Source organism: Myotis myotis, unplaced genomic scaffold (assembly GCF_014108235.1).
Source record: "Myotis myotis isolate mMyoMyo1 unplaced genomic scaffold, mMyoMyo1.p scaffold_m19_p_11, whole genome shotgun sequence".
Taxonomy (NCBI): Eukaryota; Metazoa; Chordata; class Mammalia; order Chiroptera; family Vespertilionidae; genus Myotis; species Myotis myotis.
The window spans coordinates 7642154-7654894 of NW_023416315.1; the positions used below are offsets into that span (position 1 = coordinate 7642154).

The 12741-nt window shown below is 54.8% G+C and overlaps 1 protein-coding gene across 5 annotated transcripts; it reads left to right on the forward strand.

The window, feature by feature from the left end:
- The first annotated feature begins 617 nt into the window (after positions 1 to 617).
- On the forward strand, positions 618 to 7094 carry LOC118665955 (zinc finger and SCAN domain-containing protein 2-like). Of its 5 annotated transcripts, none has more exons than XM_036327416.1 (4): positions 618 to 716; positions 3238 to 4126; positions 4268 to 4393; positions 5673 to 7094. In XM_036327416.1, exon 2 carries the CDS (start codon positions 3266 to 3268, stop codon positions 3872 to 3874), a length of 609 nt encoding a protein of 202 aa, XP_036183309.1. In that variant the 5' UTR covers positions 618 to 716; positions 3238 to 3265; the 3' UTR covers positions 3875 to 4126; positions 4268 to 4393; positions 5673 to 7094. The 5 variants fall into 5 exon arrangements, with proteins under 5 accessions (XP_036183309.1, XP_036183305.1, XP_036183307.1 ...); XM_036327412.1 differs by lacking the exon at positions 618 to 716 and adding an exon at positions 1017 to 1186; XM_036327414.1 differs by lacking the exon at positions 618 to 716 and adding an exon at positions 1017 to 1173.
- Positions 7095 to 12741: the final 5647 nt, after the last annotated feature.

The following is a 12741-nucleotide window of genomic DNA, read 5'->3' on the forward strand; positions in this document are numbered from 1 at the left end:
CCACAGGTTGAGAACCGTTGCTCTAGAACCTTTAGCTTTAAAAAATCACGTTCCCTTCCTGGCTCAGCTTCTTTATCTGTGACATGCAAATTCGGAGGCATTTGCTCCCTCTGGACGGCATTGTGACTTCTGGTCCCAGCCATGACACCAGGTTTCTGTTCCTGGGTGGCAGGCCTGCCTTCCCACAGATCTACCACTCAGCGCTGTGGGCCTCAGCTGTGGGGAAGCCACGCTGCTTCCGTTTGATTTTATGTTCCCATCTATAAAATGGGATAATAACCTAGACAGCGCATGGTTATTAGCAGGCTCCCACCGGATCATATATGGGAAAGGGCTCTGTAAAGAGACAAGTCCTGTATAAGTAATTATTATGAAATGGCAGTTGGAAACTGGAATTCAGCCCAACCCTGTCCACACCAGCTGCTTCCCCCGCTTTTATGAGTTTTCTTTGGGTTCACTTCTGAGGAGGACGGGACCACGGGGTGTAATTTCTTCTTCCAGTGGCCCCCCCCCCCCCCATCCTAGTGGCATAACCCGGACACACAGGAGCTCAGGCTTTGGAGAAGCTGTCAACTGCGCCTCCCACTGCTGTCTCCCCCCAGCTCGCCCCCCCCGCCCCCGCCCCCAGCCTCCGCCAAGGGCTGCATTCGCCCCCACCCCCTTCTCTCTCCTGCAGGGAAAAATGTGCTTCCCGGACCCTTTTCCTAGCTTCTGGGGTAGGTTTGTGGGCCTGGCGAGGGTAGCCTGGCCTCCGGATGAGGCGCTAACTGCTACATTGGGGTCTCGGGAACCCTGAAAGGGGAATGGCTGGGGCAGGAGGGCCTGGGGACTGGGGGTGCGCTGCCCGGAACCCGCGCCAGCCCAGCCCCTCTCCCCGCGGCGGGCGCAGGTCTCGCCGCCCTCCCGGTCCGCGGCCGGGCTGCGGGCGAGTTAGACCTCCCGGCCTCACGGGGCTGCTGTGCGGCGGCAGCGACGGCCGCTGCGCGGCGGGGACGCAGGCCCGGAGGCGGCGCCACGTGAGTCCCGGGCAGCCGGCGGCCGCGGGAGATTACCGTATTTACCGGGGCCGGGCCGGGCCGGACCCCGGGGGCGGGTCACTGCGGGAGCACTACCGTATTTGCTGGGAGCTGCGCAGGCCCTTTCTGGGACCGGGGAGCGCTGCGACTTAATTACGTATTTATCCAGGGTGATTCCGGGGAGCGCCGTGGGAGGGGGTGCGGGTGGGTTGCATTCATTCCCTAAGGGAGCGGGGCTTGCAGCGGGGTGGGATGGGTTGCGGGGGCGGGGTGGGGGGAGACCTACGTATTTTCATAGGGGTGGGGTTGCGACGCAGAGTTTACCATATTTCTCCAGGATCACTGTGGCCCCAGGAGTTGGCAGGGTTGTGCTGGGGGTCGGGTGGGTGGGGTCAGCTCTTCTGACTAATGCAGCTATTTGGTAAGAACCCCGGTGCGCGCAGCTGGCCATCTTTACGGAGGCGAGAGAGAAGGGGCGCGGGAGTCGCTGCGGGAGTTACCGTATTTGCGGTGGGCAGCGCGGACTAGAGGAAAGGCACTGCTGGAGACGGGAGGAACGGGGGCGCAGCCTGGGCTGTGAGTGTGGGATGGGGTGAGAAACTTGGGGGAGAAGCGGGGGGCATGGCCTTGGACCCTCTCAGCCAGCGGGGCCTTGGTTGGGGGTATAACTGAGGAAAGTGGGCAGGCTGCCCAGGGACCAGGCCAGGCTGAGACTGGCCAAGGGGACTGTGATGATCTGCCTTTGCCATGTCAATGCAGCCGCCTGGGGGAACACTTGTGGGTGGGGTGGGTCTATTTCAAGTAGTACTGGTCCCCTTCTTCAGGGTGAGGGTGTGTTCCATCCTGGCCCCGGGGTTCGGGGAGACCGAAGGGGGATCTTTGAAGCCCCACTCTGCAGACTCACTGAGGTTGCAGTAAGCAGTGGGATCTGAAGTGTGGGGAAGGCCTGCATGGAGGTCCCGGAGAAGGACCAGCAAGCTCCCCTGATGGGGGTGGGGGAAGGCAGGGGAGTGGCCAGGTCAGCTGCTCTGGAGCAGGCAGGCCTCAGAGCTTGCAGAAGCAGGAGCCCAATGGTTTTCTGAGGCCGGGGGTGATGGCAGCAGACAGGGCCCTTTGGGTATCATGGCTCTGTGGTGGCTGGGATGATGGGGTTGGTCTTGTGATGTGTGTGTTTTGAGGAGAGCAGCTAGCTAATACATTGAGAAGAGCTTTCGACAGCGAGTCAGGAAATGAAGGCCTAGTCCTGGCTCACCTTGCTGTGTGACCTTGGGCAAGTACGCTGACCTCTCTGGGCCGCAGTTTCTCCATCTATAAATTGGGGTTCAGTGAGCCCTGCCCTTTCCTCAGGGCTGTACAATGGGAAACAATTGAAGAGGAGCACGGTGCCCTGGGGGAGAGGATCCTTAGAAGAACCAGCGGGAGTGCATGGAGCCGCACTTGGGGGTGCTTGTGGGGTACTGAGGGCTGCACAGCCTGGGCCCGGCTTTGCTGTGGGGATGCCAAGAGGAATGAAGCAGAGCTGCCCTGGGAGCTCACATGCTGGGTCAGTGACTTGCAAACAAACCTCTTATAGGCAAGCCTCATTTTTATAAACAAGGCTGCTGCTTTAGTGTTTGGCCGAGGCTACTTTCAAGTTTCAGGGGTTTTGTTTTGTTTCTTCTTTTAAGCTTTGCAAGAAATATCTTTAACCCATTCCCCTACCCTTCGCTCCAGACTGAGGATGCCCCTTCCCGACCCTCTCCGTGAGAAGCGGGTTGGAGAGAGAAGACACATCCCGGTGCAGGACAACTGGCAATAAATATGAGGAGGCCCTGCATCTGACCTCTCAGGGTTTGCTCAGTGCCTTGTACGGCAGGCACAGGGCTTGGCGCTGGGATTAAAGGCGGCAGCTCTGTCCTTAAGGTGCTCACAGGCGAGAAGACAAGGTGGCATGACTGACATGTATGCAGGGTGATGGGTGAGGGTCATAAGGTTGGGCCATGGAGCTCCTGGAGGGCTTCCAGGAGGAGGTGGCACTCCAGAAGGGCCTAAGGAGGGGCAGGATGTGCCGAAGGGGTAGAGGAGAACGAAGGGCATGCAGCGGAGGCACACTGGCTTCCACAAGACTGCCAAGGGGCGGATGCTGCACGTTGTGCGAGGACAGAGGAGTGGTCTTCCTGAGGCCGCGGCTGGCCGACCCGCAGGTCCCCCCTGACTCCTCTCTCTGCTTCTGCCTCCCCAGGGGCTGGTGATTACAGCTGGAAGTGCCCATGACCGAGTTGGCGTCTCCGGGGGGCGGGTCCCCCACGGGGGACAGGGAAGAGGGTCTGGGGGACGAGCGAGGCCTGGTCATCCACCACCCCACCGAGGAGCAGGCGCACCGCTGTCCCCTGTGCGGCCAGACCTTCTCGCAGCAGCCCAGCCTGGTGCGGCACCAGAAGGCGCACGCCGGGGCCCGCGCGGCCGCCTTCGTGTGCCCCGAGTGCGGCAAGGCCTTCAGCGTCAAGCACAACCTGGAGGTGCACCAGCGCACCCACACCGGCGAGCGGCCCTTCCCCTGCCCCGAGTGCGGCCGCTGCTTCAGCCTCAAGCAGAACCTGCTCACGCACCGGCGCATCCACAGCGGCGAGAAGCCGCACCAGTGCGCGCAGTGCGGCCGCCGCTTCCGCGAGCCGCGCTTCCTGCTCAACCACCAGCGCACCCACGCGCGCCTGCCCGCCCCGCACCCCCGCCGCCCCGGCGTCTTCGGGGAGCGGCGCCCCTACTTCTGCGCCCGCTGCGGCAAGAGCTTCGCGCGCGAGGGCTCGCTCAAGGCCCACCAGCGCAGCCACGGCCACGGCCTGGAGGGCGCGGCGGCCCAGTTAGGCCGCGTGCTGTGATGCGCGCAGGGCCGGCCGCCCGCGGTGTCCTGCCCCCGAGCTGCGTCCCTGAGCCCTGGAGGTGGCCCTGGGCGGCGGATCCCCACCTGGATGGGATCCCGGGAGAGGAGGGGGGCTGCCTGGGGGTCTTGGAGGAGTGGGCCGCCACCATGCTCTGCGGCCTCCTTTGGCTCCTCTCTCAGGACCCTCGGGCTGGCTGCGCATCCCGGCGCTGGTTTCCCTCCGCAGGCTGGCCAGGCCTACAGCACGCAGGTGAGACCCCAGGCCGGAGCCTCTCAGGCTTGTGGGGAGGGGGTGGGTGATGTCCGCTGGGGACGGTGGTGGTGGCAGGGGCGGCACACTGGGCTGCCTGAGGTCTCTGTGACCAGCTTCTTACTAGATCTTCATTCCCAGAATGCCAGAGTGGAAAGCAACCTGGAGAGGGCCACTGTCCACAGCCCCCAGGCACAGCCGCCTGGCCCCAGCACTGTCCGGTGTCCTTGCCAAGTCATTTCACTTCATGCCTCAGTTTGCTCATCTGTAAGTTGGGGCTAAAAATGAGGGCTGTTGTGAGGGTTGTAATGACCATTACCAGAGAAGAGAGGGTGATGTCGCCGGTCCGGACCATTTTTGAATGCCCCCGTGTGCTGGGCACCGTGCTGGGCTGGGCTGGGTTCTCCAGAGGAGGCACAGGCACAGGCCTCGTCCCCCGAGGTGCCACACCTGGTACTCACACAGGGTGATGAGGGCCAGCATAGGGGACAGACGATAAGGTGCTGGTGGTGGTGCTGGTGGTGGGGGGTCGGGGGTGGGATGGGGTGGTGGTGACTGGTGTCACCCACGGCCATTTGTTGGTTTGAATTGGGTCCTGGTGATGAATAGAGGTGCCCTAGGGAGAGCAGTGTTGAAGGAGGACTGGGGGGGGGGGTGATAGTGGGGGCTCCTATATGCCCTGCAAAGGACTGTGGCCAGGGAGGAGGGGGGGCACCAAAAAGAGCAGAGTGACCTCAGATGTGCAGTTCAAGAACTGGAGGTCCTGTGAGCACAGATCCAAGTGGGACGAGCAGGAGCCTTGAGGGTCTTGGGCTCCTCAGAGCCAGAGGCCCTCCGCTAAGGGGCGTGGCCAAGGTCATGCAGTGAGGGCCTCTGCTCCAGGGCCTCTGAGTCCAAGTGGGTGCTCTGAGACCATTTGGCAGATGAGGAGACTGAGGCTCGTCCAAACTTGCCCCAGATCACTTAGTGGGACAGCAGTGCAAGCCTGGGCCCTATTTTGGGTTCTGGACCCCAAGACCCTTCATCTTTACTCCACCGCCCTTAGAGAGGCTCTTACCGATAGGAAAATGGAGCTTCGAGTATGTAGGAATGTGACCCGCGGCCATGTGGCAGGAGCCTGGGCAGGGGCATCAACGGGTGGTATGGACATGGCATCCACAAGGGCGGGTTGGCAGGAAAGAAGGGGGGTTTGGAGAGGACCTGCACTCACAGAGCCCTGGCTCCATGCCCAGTGCGGCGTTTGGTGCTAGAGACCTGGCTCTGCCCTCTGCCCTTCCTTAGAGCTTTGTGGCTCCTCTGGGCACCCTGGCCCTCTGCCTGCCACCCTCAGGTGGCTATGGCAGTGTGGTCTGGCACTTAAGAGATTCAACGGGGACCTGGGGTGTCTGGGACCAGTTACCAAAATGCCCTGAAGCCAAGTCATCTTGTTTGTAAATGGATGAGTGATCCTTGAGCCCGAGGACCCTCTCCTACCTCCGGAGTGGGGCTGGGCGGGGCTGTGTCCTGGCCTCAGCCCTGACCCTGCACTTTTTGTGTCTGTGAACAGATGCGGAGTGGGCAGAACCTCTGGGCAGTATGCAAGGCACATCTGGGCTCAGGAACCAGGATGGAGACCCTGGGAACTGCACCTGGCAGAGGACATGCGCCCTAAGACCTACCTCGGGAGGTGCCCTGCAGTGACAGCGGAGGGGACCGGTGGAGCCCAGAATTGGAGGCAGTTCCGTTCCCTGCGAGAGACTCCCTGCACCTGTTGGGAGTCGTGGCTGGGGAAGAGCTCGTCCTGGCTGCCTGGCCACCTGTCCATGGACCTCCACGCTCGTGTGGCAGCGGGGACCGTGCCTGTGGGGAGAGCTGGCTTCTCTGCCCGCGGGGCCTGGCCCTCCAGAGGTGGGAAGTGGCTGGCCTCCGATGCCTCGGCACACTGGCAACAGTCCTGGCTCCAGGGGCACGACCTCCCGGTGTGAGCCACGCTGCAGGCTTCACCTGCCTTTCAGCGAAGGTTCTTACCAGACTTGGGGGCATGGAGGCCTTGGAAAAGCTGACAGAGGCGATGAACCGTCTCCCCAGGAACCACACATTCCCACGTAGATGCACGAATCTACCAGCAACACCAGGAGCTCCTGGACTCCAGGCTGGAACCTCAACCGGGGACCCAACCCACCCCCTGCCCCTCCCTGGCCCCGAGGGTCCACCACACAGTAGCATTCTGCCCTCCCCTGTCGGTCCTCCTTCCCTTGTTCAGGAATAAAAAATTCTGAGGAGGGGACCCTGTTTGTCACTCTATTCTTTCAGGCCTAAGAAGCAGCGCATCAGGGTCTGGAACCTCAGTCCTCCCGCAGACGTCGCTGGCTCCCCGGCCTGACTTTGCCCTTCCCCGGGTCAGGGTTGCTGGCTCTGGCTACCAGGCTGCTGGTGCAGCCCTGGGCTCCTGGCCTGGGCTCTGAGCTCACCATAAAGGCGATGGGAAAAGCTGGACCTTCGTGGACGCTGGGTGAAGCAGAACCCTTTGTGCAGCAGCTACGCCCCGGCCTCAGCCTCAGCCTCAGCCTCCGCCAGGCATGGGGTGGGGAGGGCTGGGGAGGACACAGTCTCCATCCCGGGACCAGCCGGCACCAGGCAAGGAGAGAGGCTGGCAGAGAAGCTTCTGTGTGTCCCAAGCGGCCACTAGAACAGGCCGGACTCCTGGATCTTCACAACTGAGCAAGTGGCCTGGAGCGAGCTTACAGGCCTCCCTACAATGAACTGCCCATCAGAAAAGGCCTGACCCACCAGGGCTGGGTGGGTTTTTGATGGCAGCCAGACTTCATGAAGTTGGTTATATTTAGGGAAACCCTTGGGGGTAGAGAGAGGTCTTTAGTCACAGAATTTATCATTATTATTATTTTTATTAATCCTGACTGAGGATATTTTTTCCATTGCTTTTCAGAGAGAGTAGAAGCAGGGGGTGGGGAGGGGGGAGAGAGAGAGAGAGAGAGAGAGAGAGAGAGAGAGAGAGAGAGAGAGAAGCATGGATGTGAGAGAGACATCAATTAGTTGCCTCCCACACATGTCCTTGACTGAGAACCGAATCCACAACCCTTTGATGCATGGGCTAATGCTCTAACCACTGAGCAATAGTGGCCAGGGCTTTAGTCACTGAATTTAGATCACAGCCCAGCAATGAGGGCGCGTAGGTGTTGGGTTTGGGGGTGGGGGTGGGGCTCCAGGGCTGGACTGGGTTTGGTCACGGCTGTCGGGAGGCCCATCGGCCATGTGCCTTGTCCTGGGATAACCAGCCACTCTGGGGGGATCAGAGAAAGAGCGGGCACTCTCGGCTCCTGGAGCTCTACTCGCTCTGATTCTCTGCCGACAAGGGGGGGGCCTCACAGACTCACCCCTTCCCTGCTGATTGTCAGCTCGTTAACCGCTGCCCCACCCCCCAACTCATAACTGGCTCCTCCTTCCTGCCTCTGGCTTCCCAGGAACTGCTCTGAAATGTCCCACTAAGCGCTCTTCTCCCCCAGGCCCAGCCTCCCTGACTGCCCAGCTCACATTCCCTCCTCCTCTGCACCGTGTCTGTCAGCACACCACTCACCCTCAGGTACTGTGTGCGTCTTACACTCCAGCTTCCTGTGTGCGCACATGCTTGTGCGATGTCTGTGTGAGTGTGTCTTAAATCTCCAACAAGACTGTGAGCTCCCTGAGGGCAAGGTCATGCCATTTTTCTTGAACCCAGCAGGGTCTGGCACGGTGCTGGGCTCAACACTAAGCACATACTTGCTGGCTGGGTCAAGTGCTGGAGGCTGGTGATGAGAGGTGTGAAAGGGGAGGGGCACGTGAACTCATTAGTGGGGGCATTTTATTGGGTTGTGGGCTGCCCTCCGGGGCAATAATGGCTATAGGAGGCCTCAGGCCCCATCCCTACTTGAGGCAGTGGGACAGGAGGGACTCCCCCTCCCTCCTGCCGCCCCAGGCTTCTCAAGACTGTGCCTAAGTGGTCATCCAGGCTGGATATTTCTGTAGGCCACGGACACCACAGGGGCTGACCGAGTGGAATAAATGGTCTGTTGGCATCAGTTGGTGTGCGGAGTGGTCATTGGGGTCTCAGCTGGGAGCAGGGCGGTGCCCCCCAGCGACCTCCATCATTTCCCGAGCCATGTTCAAGGTAGCATGGTGTCCAAGGGTTGTAGGAAGCATAACTCAAAAGGCATAGCAATGACTTAGCTGAGCCGCCCCGTCTACTGCGGACAATGGCTGCTGCTTGGAGTTGGGTGATGGATATGGGAGCTCCTGGAAGTAGCCCCAACTGCTCACTCAGCCACAGTGAGGCCAGACCTGCTGAGTTCCTTCAGGTGATTCCCATCGGTCCCTGAGAGGTGGCTGATGAGAGCGCTGGAGTCAGAAGACTGCTTCCAGGGAGCCTGACCCGCGCAGTGTCTCCGAGGACCACATGCTCAGAGCATCTTGCACATGTAAGAGGTCATGACTAGAGTCTCCTTTTGGAGGTTCTGTGCTGCTGGTCACCTGGAGGCTCTCAGGGAAGTGGACGAAGTGCCTGTGGCAGCCCCTCACCAGTTGCTCCGAGGGCCCTGTCGACTGGAGACGACACAGAACCTAGTTCGGAATCAAGGGCTGGGGTCTAGTCTGACTGTGTGGGCTTGACCAAGGTCCTTACCATTTGGCCCCAGTTTTTCCTATCGTGAAGTAAGCGACACAGACCGGCTGCCCTCTGAGGTTCCCCCAGGTGTGAATTTCTGCAGACCCGACTACGTGGGGTGACTAGCAGAGACCACGTAGGCCAGTGATGGGCCATGTCCAAGGCCTCGTGAAATGTCAGCCAGGCCCGGTGCAGCTGGGTCCCCCTGGACGGCACCCCCCCTCTGCTCCCCACGCTGGTCCTGCCTCCAGCCTTGCTCCCTCGGACAGCTGTGAGCACCCCTACTCTGGAGCAGAGGCTCTGGGCCCTGGAGCGGGACGTTTCCCCCTTTGGGCTGGAGCACTGCAGTTTCTAGCCGCGGCGGCAGTCACCTTGGACAGACCTTCCTTGTTTCTGAAAGGTCATTGCACCCTTGCTGCTAGACCCGTGTAAAACCAACACCCAGCAGCATTCTTAACACTAGAAAGACTGAAATTTAGTATATACCTATATTGCCCAAAAGCAGTCAAAATGACTGCAATGTGAAAGAATAACTAATGTGTAAAGAAATTTGTTTAAAATTAATTTTTAATATTTTGTATAGTATTTACAGTTATATAACAAGGTATTAGTAAATATTAACAAAAAAATGTACCTCACTTGGAAAAAAAATAATTTATGCATTATTATTTGTACATTTCATGCAAATGAAAGTGGAAATCTTTTTATGTGTACATCTTCCGCAAACATACTTTTGACATTTTTCACATATATTATTTGTTTTGTTGTTGTGGCAAAGTCGTACTTGACAAATTTTGCGTTTCTTAGAATGGGTTGCATTTGATGATGTTGCAGTTGATCTTTGTGGGTCTTCATGTTCTGATGAATTTTTCTGTCTTGCAGCTCTGTATTCGGTGGAAAGCTGTTCTGCTAATTGAAACAAGAACTCTTTTCGTTGTATTTGTATTCCTGTCGTTTCTTTGTAAAGGATCCAAGCATTTATAGCAGCCAAATCTAAAATATTGAAAAATATTTGGAGGGGCCATCTACGAGAACTAGCTTTTACTGTGTATTTTCTGGCCATTTGATCCGCCATATCAACTCCAAATTTTGTGCTATTATAAAATTGAATAGATTCCGGTAACATTTTTTTATTACTCTTATCAATTTTCACAAATTTATGCCTAGAACTTAGAACAGCTACTCTTTTATTTGGTTTGCTTTTATATATTGTAAGAACACAATTCTCTGATTTGTATAGCAGCGTGGAAAAACGAGACATGTTATCCTTCGTTTGTTTGGCTGCTTTGGGTAGTTCTCTTTTGTTTCCTCTAATAGTTCCAACTAGAGTTGTTTGTTTGGCCAATAATTTTGTCGCGAGTGACATGCTAGTGAAAAAGTTATCGGTCGTGACATTTCTTCCACAGCCTGTATGTGGCTCGACAAGTTTCAGAACAACGTGTTCACTGAGAAGCATTGACGATGGTTGCTGTTCATCTTTCCCCAAATAAGGAAAACCATTCAAAACATATTTGCTACTAACATCTGATGCAAGCCAGAATTTGATGCCAAATTTGTTGGGTTTATTAGGCATATACTGTGTAAACCTGCACCTGGCTTTTGACGGAAATAATTGCTCGTCAACTGTTATATTTTGCCCTGGTTGATAGCAAGCTTGACTCTTTTCAATGAACTTGTCCCATACTTCCGAAACCAAGGCAAACTTATTTGTTTGTAGGTGCCTACTTCTTTCGGTTCTTCTGTCAAAAGGAATAAATTGTAGGATTTGCTTGACCTTTTCTCTGGCCATAGTTTTCCTGAAGAATTCGGGACCCCACTTTGCTGACCATAAATAACTGAGTTTTAAATTTTTTGCCTCGTAGGCTCCACGAGCATATAAAATCCCAATAAATGCACGTATTTCCGGTAATGATGTTGTCCAATCGTTCCTCAAAATTCGGTGGCCTTCTTCTTCTGTGCACTTCTTTGTATGTTTGATAATATAGTTATCTATTATCAACGAGAATGCACTGATAAGATTATCTGCCATCATGTTCCTTTTTGCGTAGCCTGTTGGCCCTTTCACACCCTTGAAAATACAAGTGCATGGTAACCTTCCAGGAATACTACCTTCGTCAGATTTTGACCACACAGTACCATCGGCAGCTGCTTCGGTCTCCTGAACGGTGTGTTCAGTTTCTTCATCAGAGTCTGAACTACTTAGCACCCTACACCTTTTCCTGGGCATACTGATGGCACTTTCCTTTTCATCATTGGTGATCGACTCTTCATCGCTATCTTCAGTGTCAGATGTTTCACTTTGAATATAATCCGCTTCATTTTCAGATGATACTTCAGAATTTGCTGCATCTGATTCTATATCGGAGCACTCTTCACTTATGTTCGTTAGCTTTTCCAGTAACTCCCTTCTCTTCGACATTTCGTTCATGAATTTAGGGCGCAAAAGAAATACAATAAACAACCTATTAGAACAAGTATCACTGCATAAAGATTCGAATACCAAGTACTAGTTTACCTTATTGAGCAACTGCAACTTATCAAGTATCGACAATTTATCATGTACTTGTATGTTATCATGTGATGGTAATCTAAAAAAAATGAAAACTGTTATTTCATTTCCGAGCCGAACTGGTCATATAAGAAATTTACTCAATTCAATAATAAGAGTTAAAATTTCCCAAGCAGTCAGAATGACTGCTTTTGGGCAATATAGGTATAATATATATATATATATATATATATATATATATACCAGAAATGAAGGAGGGGGAGGTAACTATAATTATTAATAAACGCATTTATATGTTGTACAAAAAGTCACAAAATTCTAAGACCTTGTGTCCTTATATACATAATTGTTTTTCTAATTGAAATTAAAAAGCAGTCAAAATGACTTCCTTGGGCAATCTAGTGTTAATAGTCTCCAACTAGGGGATCTGGACGCACTTCAAATGCAGATGCTTCAGACCAGCATGTTAGCGGTTGTGATGAATAATAACCATTTTTATTTTATTTTATTTTTTTAAAATATATTTTATTGATTTTTTTACAGAGAGAAGGAAGAGGGATAGAGAGTTAGAAACATCGATGAGAGAGAAACATCGATCAGCTGCCTCCTGCACATCCCCCACTGGGGATGTGCCCGCAACCAAGGTACATGCCCTTGACTGGAATCGAACCTGGGACCCTTCAGTCCGCAGGCCGATGCTCTATCCATTGAGCCAAATGGGTTAGGGCAATAATAACCATTTTTAAAGGGCTGGTGTTAAGCAGAGCAGCTAGGGCCAGGGAGCTGAGATGTGGGAAGGACCTGAAGTTCCCTCCTGGGTGAGGGGCTGAGCTGGTCCTTCCCTTGGCATGGGAAACTTGGGGACAGGCAGTGTCCCTGAGGCTGGGTTTAAAGCACACGGGCTCCAGAGAGCCTGTTTATAGGAGCAGCGGGAACTGTGTCCACAGCGGGAACTGTTGTTGGTGTGACTGGTCACTGTCCATTTTCCCAGCGCAGCTGATGTTGCTAGCGAATCTGGACAATCATATTACTGGAAATAAATGTCTCAGAATAACATGTGGTGCACCTTAAATTTGTACAATGTTGTATGTCAAATTTATTCAATTAAGAGAAAGAACCTGAATAGGCTGCATATTGAAATCACTCCAGACTTTTTGTAATAAATGCCAATGGGAGAGTGGTGCCCTCTAGTGCACACTTGGAGAATTGATGTCGAGTGAATTAGTAAAGAGGGCTGTTCCTCTGGTGCCCCGAGGCCTGCCTGTTACCTTTATATTAGAACTAGGGGCCCGGTGCACGAAATTCGTGCACTGGGTGTGTGTGTGTGTGTGTGTGTGTGGGGGGGGAGTGTCCCTCAGCCCAGCCTGCCCCCTCTCACATACTGGGAGCCCTCAGGCATTGACCCCCATCACCCTCCAATCGCAGGATCGGCCCCTTGCCCAGGCCTGACGCCTCTGACAGAGGCGTCAG